This window comes from Echinococcus granulosus (assembly GCF_000524195.1).
Source record: "Echinococcus granulosus chromosome Unknown EG_S00099, whole genome shotgun sequence".
NCBI classification, from domain to species: Eukaryota; Metazoa; Platyhelminthes; class Cestoda; order Cyclophyllidea; family Taeniidae; genus Echinococcus; species Echinococcus granulosus.
Window position 1 is genome coordinate 1 of NW_020170479.1, and position 17448 is coordinate 17448.

A 17448-nucleotide genomic window follows, 5' to 3' on the forward strand; every position below is an offset into this window, starting at 1 on the left:
TTTCTGAGCAAATATCATGTGGTGCTAAGTTTGCATTTGCGGTGGAGCCCCATTCAATCAGGAGGATCAAAGAAAACATGCGGGACACACTACCAATGTGTAACCCTAGTGTTCTTTTGCATCTGTTGCACTTCAGTTTGTTGCCCGGATATCAAGCATTTTATGTCATGCACTGCTTTTTAATAGGTGACAAGGATAAGTAATTGTGAGATCAAACTATTTCCTGCAGCCTGGAGCTCCTAACAACCGGTGAGAAGTTTAATCCAAGTCCACGGCTTTTTTTAATGATGAATTTTCTCTCAACCTGATAAGATGCCTTACAATTTTGTGGATAACTCAAGAGTCTACATACTTGCAGATAAACCACTGTAAGTTTTCAAGAAATTAATTTATATCTTTACTAGGATTTAATTTTTCTCCAATTTAATTTACATTTCAAGAATTGTTCTGGTTGTGCGATTTATAAACACTAATCGTAAGGCTTACAATACAAGCACTGAGAAGTCAGGTAAAAAATGCGAATCCTACGTTATCCTACTTTTTTCATAAAATTCATTTATTTACATTAGCCAGTAAGCTGTCGGTTTTTGATATAGGTAATGCTTTCAAAATAATACATACTTTTAATTAACTTGATAGAAACAAAAGGTTTGAGTTTGGATCATTAAAAACTACTAAAAATATAGGAACAATTCTAACGATAAGAAGCCGCTTTCAGTGGCTCCCTCCTTTGGTTTGATTATAAAGAGTAACAATCGCATAACTCCACTTAACTAAACTTTTAAGTGCTACTTCAAAAGGAATAATTTTCTTGATTTTATTGGAGCAGATTGAGATACATTTGCCACATCTTAAACAAATTAAAGTAGCTCCTGTGTTTGAGGAGTCACGTGCCCAAACCTGGACTTTTGAGAAGGTTAAATTCACAGTTATAAGTTTAATCAAAATTACTTGCCATGGTTTCATTTTTGCGGTCATATTTCAAACCATGAAAGGGTTTTGCAACACCACGCTTTACATCAGTCGTTTTTAAACAAAAATAATGGAGTTATAAATGGATTAATGTTGATTGGCTGCACACATGAACCAGTTAGGATGAGCAGCCTTTCATCAAAGTAAAGGTATTATTCAACTAAATTGCAAATTTTAGGATGCTTCCTGCAGGGCGTCGGCAAAGTTCTCCTGAATCTCATAAACACATGCCCTATGGACGACAAAAAAACTTATCAACATATGAGTTTCACGAAACTGATAAGGAAATATTTGCACCTGCTCAATATTTACGCGAGTAAGTTAAATTCAGATTTTCTTGTCTAAGGATTGTTTTAGACCCTGTTATTTACCTAAGTCAAAAATACGCTGATTAGCATAGTAAATGAAGGCCACTAAAATGTGTAAACCCATGTCTAGAAATTCACCGTTTCCTCACCAGGTACACATTTTTTTATCGCTGTCTCCTTTGCATTAATGATGATGGTAATAACGTTTGCAGTAGCAAAATCATTATTTTCAGTATAAAACTGGCACCATATCCATTTATGGCCACTGTTTTCATGTATTTGTGATATAAAATGAATAGGCTTAAAGTCCAGATTCATTAATAGAACGCCTCAAAGGCTGGTTATGACTCGCAACATCTTCCCTGTAGATCAGTGAGTTCAACACTAGGTATTATCCATAAAATACATATGAAACAGATCTTTGCTAAATATAGAAACACAATATTCCTTTTTACATCGTAGTGGTCCAGTAAATTGATATATAGAGTAGTAAACCCTTGATTACACATTTTTGTAATGCAGGTGAGAGGCAACATCCTATCATCACAGGTTTACTTTTTTAGCAATTAGGGGTACTATTTACAGAGGAAATACATCCTTATAATTTAGTCTAGAATAATTCAGGTTTGACATAAAGCATCAAAACAGACGCACAACCCTAAGTGCAATCTTCTGTAATAGCGTTGCTTGTCGCAAGATAAGGCATTAAATGGCCACTGTTTCCTCCATAGGTAATTTATGGTAAACTAGGCTAAGGTTAAGTGCTTATTTCAGGAAGGTTTGTAAGAATTTGCTCACCCAAATCCTAATGGTCTTGGATTGACTTGTAGGCATCCAAGGGTTGTATTCACGAACTGTGCTATCAAAGAAAGAAGGTGAGATTCATAATTAGTTCAATGTTCAAAATCTAGGATTTCTCGGGTTAAATATGTCAAATTAAAGATATCTTTAACCATTTGGACAATTTTTTATGCAGAATGTCTGCTGTGTCCTCTTTCCTTCTCCTTTTTGCAATTGTGGAAGGTGTCGTCTCCTTCGTCCTTCCTATTGTTGATGCATTTGGACCACCAAAACACATTCAACACAAATTTTATCTTGAGGTATTAGGACAATCTTTTATGCATTTTATTAAAAAGCTCTTGTATTGTATCGTTTTTGATGTGGTGTAATAGGCGTCTTCCCGCCGGCATGACTCACTAGTGGTCCCGCTTGAGGCTGGAAACAATTGTTACATTTGAAGAGATCATTTTTTTTTCTTGTTTTATTTGGTAAAAACGATTAAATTTAAATTTACTCACCGATTTTTCTTCCTTTATTGCTTAAGATTGATAGAGTATAAGTACATATGTTTTGCTGAAACTAACCACTCATTTCTAGATTATCTGCTAAGGATTCGACATGACTACAGATATCCGACAAATGCCAATCTAAAAAATGAACCTTTGAGAAGTTTTGGAAATTTTTAAAAAGGTGCCTGTTATAAAAGTCCTAACGGTTGTTTGACTTATAGCACTTAAAGGGCATCCACCCCATCCATTTAACTTTTATGCAGTCATTTTCCATAAGGTTTTAAGTAAGGTTTTAGCTTCCTATAACTCTCAGCACTTCTCTATATGTCAACTAATCTCAGCTCGAGACAATATTTTGCATTAGCCAATTAGTGTTTGCTGCACACCCACAGACTTGAAAAACGTCATTTCTCTAATTTCGTTTATGCGGCTTTTGTGGATGTTTTCGAAATAAAAACTGTATGCGTATAGTCAAATAAGTTCGAATTGTGCGATTAGCAATATCGTTAGAGCCTTGTCTCAATACTATTTAAAACCACAAAGGAAGTCTAAGGGCAACTGATTACTTGACAGCACTTCCCAGGCTCCCACAGTAAAGCAGTGTTCAAGCATGTAATGCATTACTTTCTTTAAATACCTCAGTTTATATGCAGCATAGATTTTTGCCAATTTCTAATCACAGTATTACCTGCCGCTAATACTCGCTGTCACATTCTCGCATTTTTATTCTGAACATTACTTCGCAAATGCTGACTTGGCTTTTGGGATTAATACGCAAGGAGGCTAATCCATTTGCTACAGCACACTCTGTGACTAGACTAGTAAGCTCACATTTGTGACTAAATTCTGAGGCATTTTAAGAGACTACTGTTATTGATGCCAATGAAGCAACACCTTAACCCGGACTGAGAGGATAATGCGTAATTATACTTATTTTTTATCTCTTGTAGGTATTCAAATTGCTTCAATTTATGGTTTCAATAGTGGCACTGACATACCTACAAGCTCTCATATTGTATTACAAAAGACAGTTCCAAGACCATGAAATTCACTTGAGAGAACGCAAACCCCTGAATAAAAGTGATTGTAATGTAACTCAAAATGATCATATCAATTACAAACGGGAGGAAAGTCAAGTCGATTTTATCGATGTGGACAATTCTGCAGACGTGTCGGATTCAAGTGAGCATTTAATCGGGAAATTTGGATTGAATTTTATTTTATTTGCAATGCTTCAGAGCGTTTGCTGTAAATCGGATTCCCTTTCTTAAGCTTATTGCTTATATTCTCAAATAACCGTAACTGGTAGCCAACGTATATAGCAAATTATTAGAACGGGTGCATATCATTGTTGTTAAAAATGATGTTTCCGTATTTGTTACACAGTCTTGTATTTGCCGTATACTATATAATATCCTATTTTTAGTCGAGTGCTTTGTAACACTTATAATTATGTTAAACTTGTGTTTTTAAAAGGCAAGAAATTTTGGGTCCTAAAATTCTTGTTTGTAAAATATCAAACATTTGTAAAGTTCCGCAAAGACTTCCTTAAAAACTCTTAGCAAAATTTGTATTTGAAATGAGAGAAAATATCCTTGATAATTGGTTGTAAATATATATTTTAGATGAACAGAATAATCGCTTTAAATGCCAACATAATGAAGAAAGCAGGTGTGAAAATCCCTCAAACACACATGGAGTAAAGCGAGGCTTTCTATCTCAGAAAAAGGAAATTTCTGAGGTATATTTTGTGGTATCCTAAAAATATTGTACTATTTGATGCATCCTTTATAAATCTCAGCAGGGATAGCCAGATGCTTTTCATAAGTGTCTTCAAATATACACACAAATTATCTTTCCTGTTATTTGGTTTTGGTTATCAGATGCTCACTTCTGGCAGACAGTAAGCCTTTAAATGAAAACTGACTTAACTTTACCTATGAAAGTCTTTTAAACTTGTTAACTAAATTTGCTCATTTTTTGCTAAACTTACCATTGTGTCTATAACGGCATTCCAAAAATCCTTGCTTAATTCAATTTTTAATTTTGAAAAAAACTTCTCACTTGACTAACTCAAAAGAATCTAATGGCCATCGCAGCCAAATGTTGTGCAATTTGCCCATTTGTTTTGTTGGGGCAGTTTATTTGTCAAAGATATTCAAGTTTGAAATTTGTGACTTGAGAAGAGTGCATAACTATTACGTGTGATAGTTTAGCAGCATTAAAATTGCGTCGCTTATCTCTTAATTTAAGTCATGCTGCAGTTGCTTAGAGTGTATTGCGATATTTTGGTTGTATTATACTATATTTTGCACTTTATCTGTTAATGCTCTGCTGTTTGCTAAACTTTACTAAGGCCTGGGTCAACGTTGAAAGACATTATGCTTCGAGTGGAATTTTGATTGAAATTTCCAAAGTCAGTCATTATTGTAGATGAATTCCTGCTTTTCTAACTTAATTTGCTTTACCTTGCTGTAAGCAAACTTTAACCAATAAAGGTCTAAATAATGGCGGTTCAATGCAACTTCATGGGGTATTTGCTCATCTGTGCTATACACTGAGTGCGCACACCAGAGTAACTCATTAAGAACTATGGTAAATTTCAAATGGCAAATTGATCTCAAAGATATGAGTCGGGTTTTAGTCAATGGACTACTTATTTCCGTTAAGTATATTTAAAAACAAAAAGAGGCAATTTAAACTTGATCTGGGTTGTGATTTTGTAAGAGAAATCTTAGAATTAATTTAACATTATTTTTTTTCTAATAAATGAAAGCTAAGGTGATACGTCAGAAATCTCATCAAGCAAACCATCGCAGTCATCCTTTTTTATGCCCTTAAATTATTTACGGCCTGTGCTTGCCTCTCAATTGCCTAGGATGGAAAAAGGGCCGAAAGCAGCGAACCCTTACATGATGCAAATAAGTTAGAATTATTGGGATTACTAGTGAAACGCAGAATTCATACCATTGGAAGGATGTTCGGGGACCGCACCACCACGGATAGAAAACGTAATCCACCTCCCATTGAATGTGAGCAAGGAAATAACCTCTACCTCCGACTGGGTGCTGTTGGTAAGTCTTCCTTAGGGCTCAAGAGTTCTTAAGACAGTTGAAATCTCTATGCCTTACTTTTTGATGTGTAAGTACGGAGCAAGGATTTTTGAGTGCAATACCATGCGAGACTATGCAGTGACTGATTGAAACACAGGTTTTAAGATTGTAACAGTTGTGGCAAATTTGCAAGCACCGAATTAGTTTGGTAAATCAAAGTTGATTTGTAAACCTACATTTTGTAATGAATATTCCATGGAACATTTTTACGAAGAATCCTCGATATTGCATGAGTTGTTGTGAGAATGTGTGTGGCTTAGTGTAGACCCACGTGAAATTGGAACATGCTATAAGAAAATGTAGCAAAAGATTCTCATAAGTTAAGCATTGCTACAGATAGTAAAGCTTGTAAGTAGGAAACAGTTAATCAGGTAGTGAGCTGAATATTTTGTTTTGCAGTTTTTGGATTTGGTGTTATGATCATGGATGGATTTCGAGTTGCCGATCAGTTCGATAGCTTGAATGCTGCATTATCTTGTCACAGTGCTTTCTGGATCCCAGTGAATGTCATCCACTCCATTTACATCTTTTGGCAAACCTACTTCCTCTTCAAGCATCATCATGTTGGTTCACTTTGTATTATTTTGTTGCGATAATATCTGCGTATAAATTGTTGATTAATTGTAATGCATTGTACTCGGAAAAGTGCTGCTGTATACAAACTAGCAAATCTGATAAGCTTCCTTGCATGCTTTTAGCTGCTCACTACTAAAAGGAGTTGCCAATTTATAGAAAATAGTCTCTCGCTACAACATTATTTTATGTCCGGCTCACACTCTAATGAAGGGGACAAGTAGGTGTTGTGTAAATAGAATCAGCATCAACTGAAGCGTGAATATGAATACATTTGCATTAAAGCACTCTGCGCTACGCTGCGCTTTGTTAGTGCTTATTTGGCTTATTTACGATTAAAACTACAGAAATACTTTTAAAATTGGTAGTTTCAGCATGCGTAATAGTCATATTATGGAATGATGGATAACATTGTTGGACTAAATATAAACAAAACTGTGAGTATAAATTCGGCAAATACAGTGCTCGTGACATGTAAGGATTCAGATTTAAATAAAACAATTTGTATTTTTATGGTTTTCCAATAGAGAAAATCAAGGTAATTCTAGAATAACTGTATAAAAGTGGGAACTTTTAGTAATCATTGATAACACCGCTTTCTCCGTTTTAATAAGTGGATTCATTTTGCTGAATATAATACAAGTCAGTAAAAACTCCATATCACTTTAGCCATTCGAGATTTTGCTGTGGCAACTAAATGTTCATAGGATGATTTCAGCTGCAAAACTGGGCTTGACTCTTCACGTATAATAAATTTGTTGCCACGCTCGAGGTAGGATTAACTTGTCGCATTCTGCTTCAGTTACAATTTTGCGTTAAAACAATTCTAAAGTGTTTAAGCCATTCTAATTGCTTTTTTAATAGCCAATGTCTGAAATAGGTAAAATACGAAAATGTGCATTATCTGCATCAAAATGTTTGCGTATGTATACCTCATGATCCAAAATGTTACTCTGTTATTCAAAAGGCTTAGTCATTAAACATAAGGGAAAATGGAATGCTTAATGGAGTCTGCCTTCGTTCCGTCTTTTAGCAGATGTACCCAGAATGCTCAATGCATTTGATCATCCTTTCTGTTGGTTAATTTGAGGCCACGCGTTTTGGACACTGCAGTTTGCATGAACGTCTGCAAATGGTTATTTGAGAATGTTTGCTGGTTTATGCTGTTAATCCAAGAAAACGGTGCATTTAGATAGAGAGGTCTTAAACTTTATTGAAAGGAGCCTGTTACAACTTCGCTTTGCTCCAAATTTCCTGTATTACACTCACCGTGTCACTCCCCTTATGTCTGATTGTTGCAAATACCTCTTGAGATACGAAGTCTTTCCCGTGTTTTACTAACACAAGTGTGGCAAATAAGCGCAACATTTTTCAACTGGATATGTTAAGCACATTAATACAATACGCCTTTAATTGCAGGTGGTATTCAATGTGAAAAAGTTCTTTGTTCGCTTTATTCTCGCCCACATGACGGTGGTCAATCTGGGTCAATGGATGGGCACCATCGTGCAGGAGGTGATGATTTCAGACAAAGAGGAAGGAAACACTTCTGCATTGAATGTTTCCGCATTATCAGCCCTTATCGTCTCCAAAAATCTGAATTTGACCACGAACCTTTATGGTAGGTGTTTGTGAGCGTTATCTAGCAAATAAGTGTAGCTGCATTGGAACCGCCTTTCTGCCCGATAGGAATCAAAGGATAAAAGATCGAAAAATGGTACTTCATCTCATTGGTGTGGCCGCTTTGAGCCTAAAGAAATTGTTAAATGATTGGTCAAAGACAGAAAACATCGCAAGTGACTAAGGAAGGATAAGATATTTATAGTTAATTAAAAAATATCAACTCGTGATAATGTTTAATCTAAAATACTTATATTGCTCAAAATGTCTGCATTAAGACCTGGACTCCAATATACTTTCAGGAATAAGACATAACACAGATATCTGGTGTTAAGGAATTTTAACTGATCAGCAGCTGAACTGCTTTTTAATCGCAAATATAGGAGTATTAAAAGACCCGGTAAGCTTGGGTGGATTTCTTTTAGCTAGTTCCAACAGCCTGTCAAAAATGTATGGTAATATGCTTTCGAAGCATGGATGTAGGTGCCTGCATTGGTATGGTGCTCTTTGTTACGCCAATACTTAGAATGCTGCTAGTCAAATCTGATCCCTTTTTAGACAAAGCTCGGTTTAACTTGATAATATACCAAAAGAATCACTTGCTCTTCACCCCACACCTCAATGACATGCACAACTTCCTTCTCAGAAGATCATGTTCAATTTGTGGCGTGTTTGACTTGCTTCGAAAGCAATTGTTTCCAACGAAGTTTTCGTTAGATTACAAGTGACAATCATTTTTAAAATTTACCTATTTATCTTGGTAGAATTCGAGTATAGGCAAATAATTGGTTTTTAGGAACAGCAAAGGGTAATTGGACTGTGAGAAGAATGTCCCATCTTTATCGTTCTAAAATAGCGTAAAATCCCACACTTTGTGCCACAGAACATGCCTGTGAGAAGATCCGCATTTTAGGACTGAAGAGCTCTGCTTTGTTATCCTCTGCTAAACTGTCGCTACCTTTACTCTTCAGGTGTTCATGACCTTTTGTCGGTATATACCAATTGTCTTCTGAGCACGGTAATCAAATTGAAATTCCAAGTATAACTGAAGAGGCAGCATCGGAGTTGGAGGCCTTAAATAGATACCACACCGGTTCCAAATCAGTTTTTAGAAAGAACAATTAATTTTATATGCTAGGTGGAATGGACTTTTTGCAGTAATTTACTCTTTATTCTAGAGAAATAAACTTACAAATATGGTAACTTTATGTATCACACGACGTGATCAAACATTTAAAGTCACTTTTTCTTATTACTGCCACAGTGCAATTATTCATGCTTTTAGTTTGTTCTTCAATGAAAAGCTTTTTAAATTCCTTGGTTATATTGCATGTTTCAAATCTGTTTCATCATTCGTTAATATCACTTATCGGTTATGCACGTACGTATGGCGTCCGTTACTAAAGTTGCGGGTCTTTTGTTTTTATTTTACATTTGCTAAGCTTAGTCCCATAATTATTAGGCTAATACTTAAAAATGAAAGATCTTTATAGTCCTCGGGCTGAGTTCATTCTTTCTGTAGCGATAGGTTTTGTATAAAAAACCGGTTTGTTAGTTTGATGGCAAATTTCTAAGTAGCAATATTACCGATTGAGTTGCCTTTACCCAAACTCATGAAATCGTCGTAAAAATGCTAAAGTTTACATAATTTATAAATTTCAATGGAAATATGTGATCGCTAAAGGTTTTACTTTAGTAAAAATGTAAGAAGTACTGGTTATAAAAATCAGTGCGAAATTTAACAGTTTTCTTAACCGTTATTTTGCATAGTAAGGAACGAGTTCTGTGTAGCCTTTTTCAAACTAAAAGCAAAATACATGCATAATTGTTCCTTTTTCACTTTTGACCTGCAAGTGAAACAGAAGCTGTCAAAATCAAGTTTCATCGATATCAAATTTAAGTCAGTTTTCTTAGACGCATGTGACTTAAGTTTAATTGCTCTGGTTGTTATTACAATCCCCCCTTTTAGCTCAACTTATCTACTATCTACTTAGTGACCAGGACTAGACTAAAATTACCTTCTAGAGAAATGCAGCTTATTTTATGTTTCAGATAACTCTTCTTTAGAAACACCATTTCTGGTGCACTGTTTTCCCTCAAACTGAAAACTGAAGCGCACCTTTGCAAAGTGTGACAGACGTTTTAAAAAATAGTCCCATTTTGCTAGGAAATGGGATTAGGGGGACTTGCCTGGTTATTAATCCGAGTTTTCTTTTGTTTGTTTGCTTAACCTTTGCGGCATTATTTTGTGCGTAAAATAAATTTTAAAATATTAATGATCCGGGGAAAGTTGTGATACTGCCTTAAAATTTGTTTCCAGGGTATTGTTTTATTGACATCTGAATTAAGTTTTACAAAGGCGTTGGATGATTCATAGTGGCTAAAAAATATGTTTAAGCTAAAATGAAAGCCAAACCAACATGCCATCGCTAAAGGATTCGTCCACTTTTTAAATAAATCGGAAAAGCGTGCATACTCTTGTTCACTAAAATGCTGTTTGTATTAAATCATTATTTTTAGAAATAGCAAATTCGAAGCATTCATTAGTTATTGCACATGACCTCATTATATCGAAAAGACAATTTCAGCTGTTGATTGGTCTTTGCCTTGGTGTACTTATCTGCTACATCCTATTATTCGTTAAAATAATACCAGAAATAATAACTTGGATCATAGGTCAGCGTGTATTTTTCAAATTAGCTGGTTTTAATCGATATACTTTTCGTCTTTTAGCTCAATGTAAGTCACAAGTTGGAATTTTCGCCCACTATCTGATTCCCTGTGGAGTGGAGTACAGTTTGATTGCTTGTGCCATCTTTTACAAGATGTTTCGCCGGGTTGGACACATTACCAGGTCTGAAGTCGAGCCTCAATGTGTTATATCTTCAAGTACTGCCGATGAGGGGGCCAGGTCCGCGTATGAATGTTTATTAAGGTATCCAACACTGATAAGTGTGGATTTAGCATCGTCTCATGCTGAAATTGACTAAACTTCAGAAAACGATTACATTCTTGCATTGCTGTTAGCAGTTGGAGTACCAAATTTGTTACAATCAATTTTAAATACCGGCATCTATTTTCTGGAATTTTCTACTCCTAAAATAGAAATTCTGGTATTTGTAGATGCTGCAACAAACACTATTTTGTTATTGTGGGACTGCACCATTCCGGTGGTTGCGTCAGTTTCAAGTGCAACTGGTATGCGCACCTTTGGCCTTTTGTAAAAAATGCTAGACACTGGGCTTAAACCAGAGAGTAGTGTAACGTTGTACAATAATGAAATAGAAATGGCTACCCCTTGTTATGCGGCTAAAGCGTATTCCATGCTTCTAAAGGACAATCATTGGAACTTGACTTGCTGTAGTGCTAAATTTGCATTTCAGCTATCCCCTAAATTTAAACTGCATCTTGTTTTGCTCTACAGACCAGTCTGTTGGGATTAAACAAATGCCAATATTTATAATATTTTCACTATTGTTATTATTAAACTGTGTTTTAAGATCTTTAGCAAAATTTTGCACATTGTGGATTTAAATATAAAATTTGTAGCATTCGGCTTGCCCAAGACGCGCTGCTGGCGCTTGTGACTGATCTTGGGGTCGCTATGAAACAAAATACAAAACACCATTACAATCAATCATTTTTATATCATTTTTAACCATTTCAAGCGGTTTGTAGTAAACTGGTTCGCATGTTCCATGCTAGTTCCTCGTAGCTGTGATTTTAGTAGACTTAATATCTAAAAACAAGCAAAAAACAATAAAATTGCAGGGAAATTTTTTAAGATACGTATTTTTATGTCAGCAATGCACGCAGACAAAACAATTAGGATGTGTGTCAGAATGTTTTTCCTCCTCAGGCCATTTAGATATGTACTTTGCAATAATTTTTTCAAGTAATGGTAAATATTTTGCCAAACGGAATGATCAGCTGACTCAAGCCAGAACAGAATCCAACTGGTTATCCTTTTTCCGACAATGTATGCAACTTTAGCTAAGTTTTAATAATATTACCAAAAATATCACTGCACGTTAAGCATTATAAAATCCATGATTCCTTCCTTATTATCGGTCATTTGTCTGCAGGTCTACGGTAAGTGGTAAAAGCAAAATAGAACTTTGATTATGCAAGAAAAGCATTTGAAGGTGCAGAAGATGTATTTGATTATCAGTAAGACGAATTCTGGTTCTCTTTTTCAAAGCATTTTTGATGTTTGGTGCCAGACAAAGGAAAAAGCTGTACTAGAATGGTGAAATTTTCCCCTTGTGCAGTTCTATCACAGTTTATGCGTCATATATCTGCTAGGCCCCAAACACCTTTTACTAGCCAAATTTGTATAGACATAACCGCTGTGAAAATGTCACTGATATTGCAAGTTTGACAATTTTTGGAATATTTGCATTACTTAGTCAAATGCTTACTAGTGATGAATACACTACTATCAAAAAAGCAAGCCCTGACATTAACTGGCATTGTTCCATTCTCAGCCCCACCAAGCCTGATACCTGCCATCTTAACGACCAATATCTACATTGGACAGGGTCACGGCATGTGCATTAAAATCTGGCAAAATTTAAAATCTTACTTAGGCTTGAGTGGATTTGCAATATGGGCCAAATGTACACAGAGTTATGGGTAGTGTCTTTAATATTATCCTTTTTGAATAATCTACGGTGATAATACTGAATTGTAGTGTGATGCTCTCCAATTTGTTTTTATTTACACAGTCCTAAAATCTTAGATAAAAATTACAAGAAGAGTGCTGCTTAAAGCATATGAGCCTTCAGAGTGCATTTTATTCTTTGATAAATAGCAATTTTCGGTCCATTTAGTCAGATACAGTGCTATCTACTTAACATCTGAGAATGGGATATTAGTTGCCTATGTATTAAGAACTGCTTTAAGGGTTTCAAATTTTATGGGCAGCTTCTCCGAACATTTGTTTACAATTTGCAAGCGCTACTCAAATTGTAGCCTCAAAGTAGTGGTCAGATCAAATGGGTAAAGTTACCTCTCAGATACTGTGGTTCATTTAATACATCCTAATTACGATCAAAATTCTACAAGCATCTACAAAGAGTACTTATTCAGTCCCTCGAAGTAAGCTCTTGTAATTTCTCTGCAATATTCATACTGCTGTGTCTCTCATTCCGCAGAAATAATCCCACTGAATGTCAGCACGGTCATAAAGGCCTATTTGCGGGTCTCTTACTCGTGATGACAACTTTAGTGGCGATGGCTCTCTTCTACACCCACCTCCAACGCAGCAGTCAAGTCGAAGCCCTAACTCTCTTTCAGGGCACTTACATCGTCCTCCTTTCCATCGGTATTCTAGCTGTTAGCATTGCTCTCTTTCAAGTGCGAGTTTTGGGTGCACGACAGATGTCTGAAGACAGTGCTTTCGACGACTACCTTCTGCTGATTGGCCTTCTGGGAATACTCTTCTACAATATGTTCCTTTTGGCTCCAGCTATGGAAGGGATAGAGAGCAATAAGATAGCTAGAACCATGTTTATGTCGAAATCGGTTCTAGAAATACTCCAGGCACTAATGCAGGTAGGTTTCAGAAGGTCTTTCCATGTGTATAAATCCAACTGCTGTGATTCCACTTACATTACTATTCATGGAATATTATGAAGATAAACATGCACTAAAAGCATGCAGTTTTGCGCCGTAAAGTCTTTGCCTAATTTAGTAAATCTAAGGCAGTCAAGAGAACATTTAGGCCGTTTAGTGAGAGTATCTAATGCAAGGTATTTTATGGGCAAAATTGCTAACCAGAAATTTGCAGTATTTTTCAGTAGATTTCTGAGAGGCAAAGGTCAACTAATAGAATGGTTTGTTTTCCATATTCCTAATCAAGCAACTGTCATATATATATATGAATTTTGCGGCATTTCGATGCAGGCATTGAGTAAAGTCAATCACCCACCGTGAAGAGCTGTTCCCATAAGAACCGGTAAGGCTTACAAAATATAATCCCGAAGTGTAAGTCCTCACTTAAAGTAGTTTCTTCACGAGGTCAGCAGTTTTTGGCATGCACGTGGGTGGTGGAGTTTAAAAAAGACCTAGCTTTTAAAAGTTAAAGACAACACCTACTTAACATTTCCATTTAAGTATGTCATTTGTGGCAATTAGAGAAAGGCAAAGTACTAGCATCTCAATGGAGTTTGTCTAATTTGATCCCCTTATTTATCATCATTTACAAGCATTTTTAGATGAATAGTGGTTTCACAGTTGGCTTTTCAATGTGTTTAATCGTGCAAATACCTCGGTGTCCTAACTTTTTGCTACTGGTCTCCTAGCTCTCTCGTAGGCAAGTAGATAGTGCCCTCTTCGGAGTTGGTCTAAACGAATGCGATTTTAGGATGAGTCGCGAAGCTGCGTTTGTTTTCAAGGAATTTTATCTTTAGATCTAAGGCCTTTCTGAATCTATAATCCCTTGTGGTGCTACGGAAAATTTCATTTCTTTGTTAAATTTCATACCCTGCCTTAATTCAGCGAGTGTAACAATACTTTCGTTCTTGTTTAATATCCAAACGTATGCTATGGATTGCTCACTTTCGCTTACCTGTCATTGTTATATCTGGGAGCTAAACATCAGGTTTCATCTGCGACTGACTTCTGGTCAAGAAATTCTACCTTAGTCTTTAGAGCGGTGCTATAAAGTAACTAAAGTATTCTGCTGAAGTTGGCATTGGATTTGATAAATCGTTCGGATTAATTCAAAAACAAATCAGACTTATGAAAATACAAACAACGGACTCCCCTTTTCTAAAAGAGCATTTAATTTTAATTTTAAAGTTGGCTTCATGAATGCAGTTCTAAAAATAATTTTCATTTCATTGTTCAAAATTATATCGCTTCTCGCCTTCCGTTTGCAATTTACTTACTTGTTTGCGAATGCAGCGGGTTGGTAATTATTTCAATTGTTTGCGTTACCTTCATTTGCCTTGACTTATACAAAAGCACCCAAATTCAGTTTAGCCGCTAGACTTTTTTTCCAGCAGTGGAAATTGTAAAAAAAACATTGGAATAAAATGCTGTCAGTATAGAGTCTGTGATTTAATTCATGGTTCTTTACTTTACTTATAAAGGTTTTCTTAATCCTGGAAGCTTCTTGCAGCCAGGCAAGCAGCACGAGACAAGTGATTGAGAAACCTGGGCGCACAGTCATCACGTTTCTACTCATTCTCAATTTGGCCATGTGGATGGTCACCACCTTTGGATTGAAACACGCCGAGGGCTACTCCATTCATCGGTCTCACTACTCGGACATCGCCTGGAAAATAATCACACACCTCTCCATGCCCCTCATTGTCTTTTTTCGCTTTCATTCCACTGTCTGCCTTGCAGATGTCTGGAGCAACGCCTATCGTATTCATAAGCCAACTATTGTCTGAGACCCGCCATCCACATTTAATATCTCTAAAACCCAAGCAAAATTGAACGAGTGATGCTTTTTTAAACTCATTCTTCTTCGTTCATGACTCAACGTTAGAATAGTCATGGTAGCTGTAAGCTTATTTCTAAAAGAAGCTAATGTGCACAGGATGAATAAGGTAAAAATTAGTAATCAAGATAAGCTAGCTATGGATTTCTCTCCATAACCTAACATGGGCACTTAGCATCATATAATTTTAGTTCAGGTAACCTAAACTTTAGCTTTAGTAATTGCCCAACTTCCTTAATAAAACCTGTCATCTTAATGCTGTTTACACTGCCACACTGCTCTGTCTGCGATGAACACAATTAGTCAACTTAGGCGCTTTGATGAATAACTACTACACATTACGTCCTTCAGTCGTGAGAAGTCAAATTGCCTACATCAGCGAAATAGACTTTATCGTGGACGTACATGATTAGAAAACTGCGTGTTTAGTTCCTCGATTTTGATAAATCTTACTAGGCACGTTCACCTTACGCAAATCAAAAAAAATTTTATTTAGAATAGCTTCAAGCACAAAATCAGCTTCCAAGATGCCTTTTAGCTCGACCACTCATGGTAGAAAAACTCTAAGCTCCTAATTTACCTAAACTCATGAAATCGTCGTAAAAATGCTAAAGTTCACATAATTTATAAATTTCAATAGAAATATGTGATCACCAAAGGTTTTACGTCAGTAAAAACGTAAAAAAATACTGGTTTTAAAAATTAGTGCAAAATTTAACAGTTTTGCATAGTAAGAAACGAGTTCTGTGTGGCCTTTTTCAAACTAAAAGCAAATACATGCATAATTGTTCCTGATCTTTTTTTGGGGATCTGTAAGTCAAGAGTTTCAAACTAGATAGCAAGACCGCACAAAGCCCTTCTCGTCTATTCCCTTGCGATGGTTATATAGAAAGCAAAATTCTACACGACTGTACAGAAAATCTTACCTGAGTGATTTTGGGCACCCAGTTTTCGATGCCTGTGCTAGATTTTTGGAATGTGTAATGCCAAATCAATCTAATTTTCTTATGAGGCAAACGGAAAGCCTTATTCTCAAATAGCTAATGATTCGTTTATTTGAACACCTTGTAATTGATAGAAGTTTTTATGGTCTTACTCAGATCTTTAAAGATCAACTTTTATGATTAAAATACTTGTGCGTATTCCTGTACTTTGGATACAACAAAATCTATAAAAGAGTGATTTTGTGAGTAACATTGCATGTCACATATGGTTTATAGCTTAAGTAATATCTTTTGTTTCCTTTTAAATTGCTTCTTTTAGACGGTAACAAACCACCACCGCACAGTGGTGGATTTTGTGTCCATTCTCTGCAGGACGGTTGCTGCCGTCATTGACAAATTTACTGTCCTTGGAGCGTTTGAGCAATTTGCGTGCTTACTGACTGAATGTTCTATTTCTTCGCAATATGCACTTGAAAAATCTTTTACGACCAGAGATCTATATAGTTAATCCTCTCATTTACTACTGCGAGGTATTCCGTGCATATTTAACAGTGGTGCGAAAATGACGTGAGATACGTGCTTCAGGAATTAGTCTACATAATAGGACAAACACTTTGCTTGCTAATGGATACACTGTAAAATTTCATTTCGACATAAAATTAAATATGAACGTTTGGCTTGGAAGCCCTTCATATTTAGCAAACCTTTGTTCTCTCACCACTTACAGAAATGTATATCAGTGCATACACTAACTTCTCGCTTCCTTGTTAATCGGGGTCAGATGAATGCCGACTCCATATGACGAATTATATTACATATCCACTCTACAATACGACTCAAATATGCAGTTTATGCTGCAAAGAGGTCGTGCTTTGTGGCTATTAGCAGTTTATAAATTTCTAAAAACATTCTGTAAGCACTTCTTTTTTGATATTAGAATGAGTTGTCTACTTTGTTGAGCTGAATGTCGAAGCTTTTAATAAACCGACTTACTTGGAAAATATATGGGCTATAAGGTTAGCTGCGTAAGGCCATGCAATGGATTCGGTGTTTACCTGTTCATCCCTGGCCTCTAAAGTCCTCGGAAAGAGTACAGTGATTAGGTAAGGCATTTTTTTTTGGAGGAGGGTTGCACTCGCTTAAAAAACAATTTTACTTCTAACCTTTCGTAAAGAG

At 36.0% G+C, this 17448-nt stretch overlaps 2 protein-coding genes across 2 annotated transcripts in view; both read left to right on the forward strand. All coding sequences in view use genetic code 11, as the record gives it.

The window, feature by feature from the left end:
* Nucleotides 1-2257: 2257 nt before the first annotated feature.
* EGR_08213 (Otopetrin-3) lies at nucleotides 2258-15278 on the forward strand (the record flags this gene model as incomplete). Its single annotated transcript, XM_024497462.1, has 9 exons — nucleotides 2258-2380; nucleotides 3520-3751; nucleotides 4195-4310; nucleotides 5448-5643; nucleotides 6082-6245; nucleotides 7675-7876; nucleotides 10609-10786; nucleotides 13032-13431; nucleotides 14973-15278. The coding sequence occupies 9 exons, from the start codon at nucleotides 2258-2260 to the stop codon at nucleotides 15276-15278; spliced, it is 1917 nt and encodes a 638-aa protein (XP_024348103.1).
* Nucleotides 15279-17057: 1779 nt separating this feature from the next.
* The window catches only part of EGR_08214 (hypothetical protein), a gene marked incomplete at both ends in the record, with an annotated part of 1254 nt that continues 863 nt past the window's right edge, over nucleotides 17058-17448 (forward strand). Inside the window, 2 exons of the mRNA XM_024497463.1 lie at nucleotides 17058-17184; nucleotides 17216-17288. Of these exons, the coding sequence (XP_024348104.1) occupies nucleotides 17058-17184; nucleotides 17216-17288 (200 nt within the window). The remainder of the gene's footprint in view (nucleotides 17185-17215; nucleotides 17289-17448) is intronic.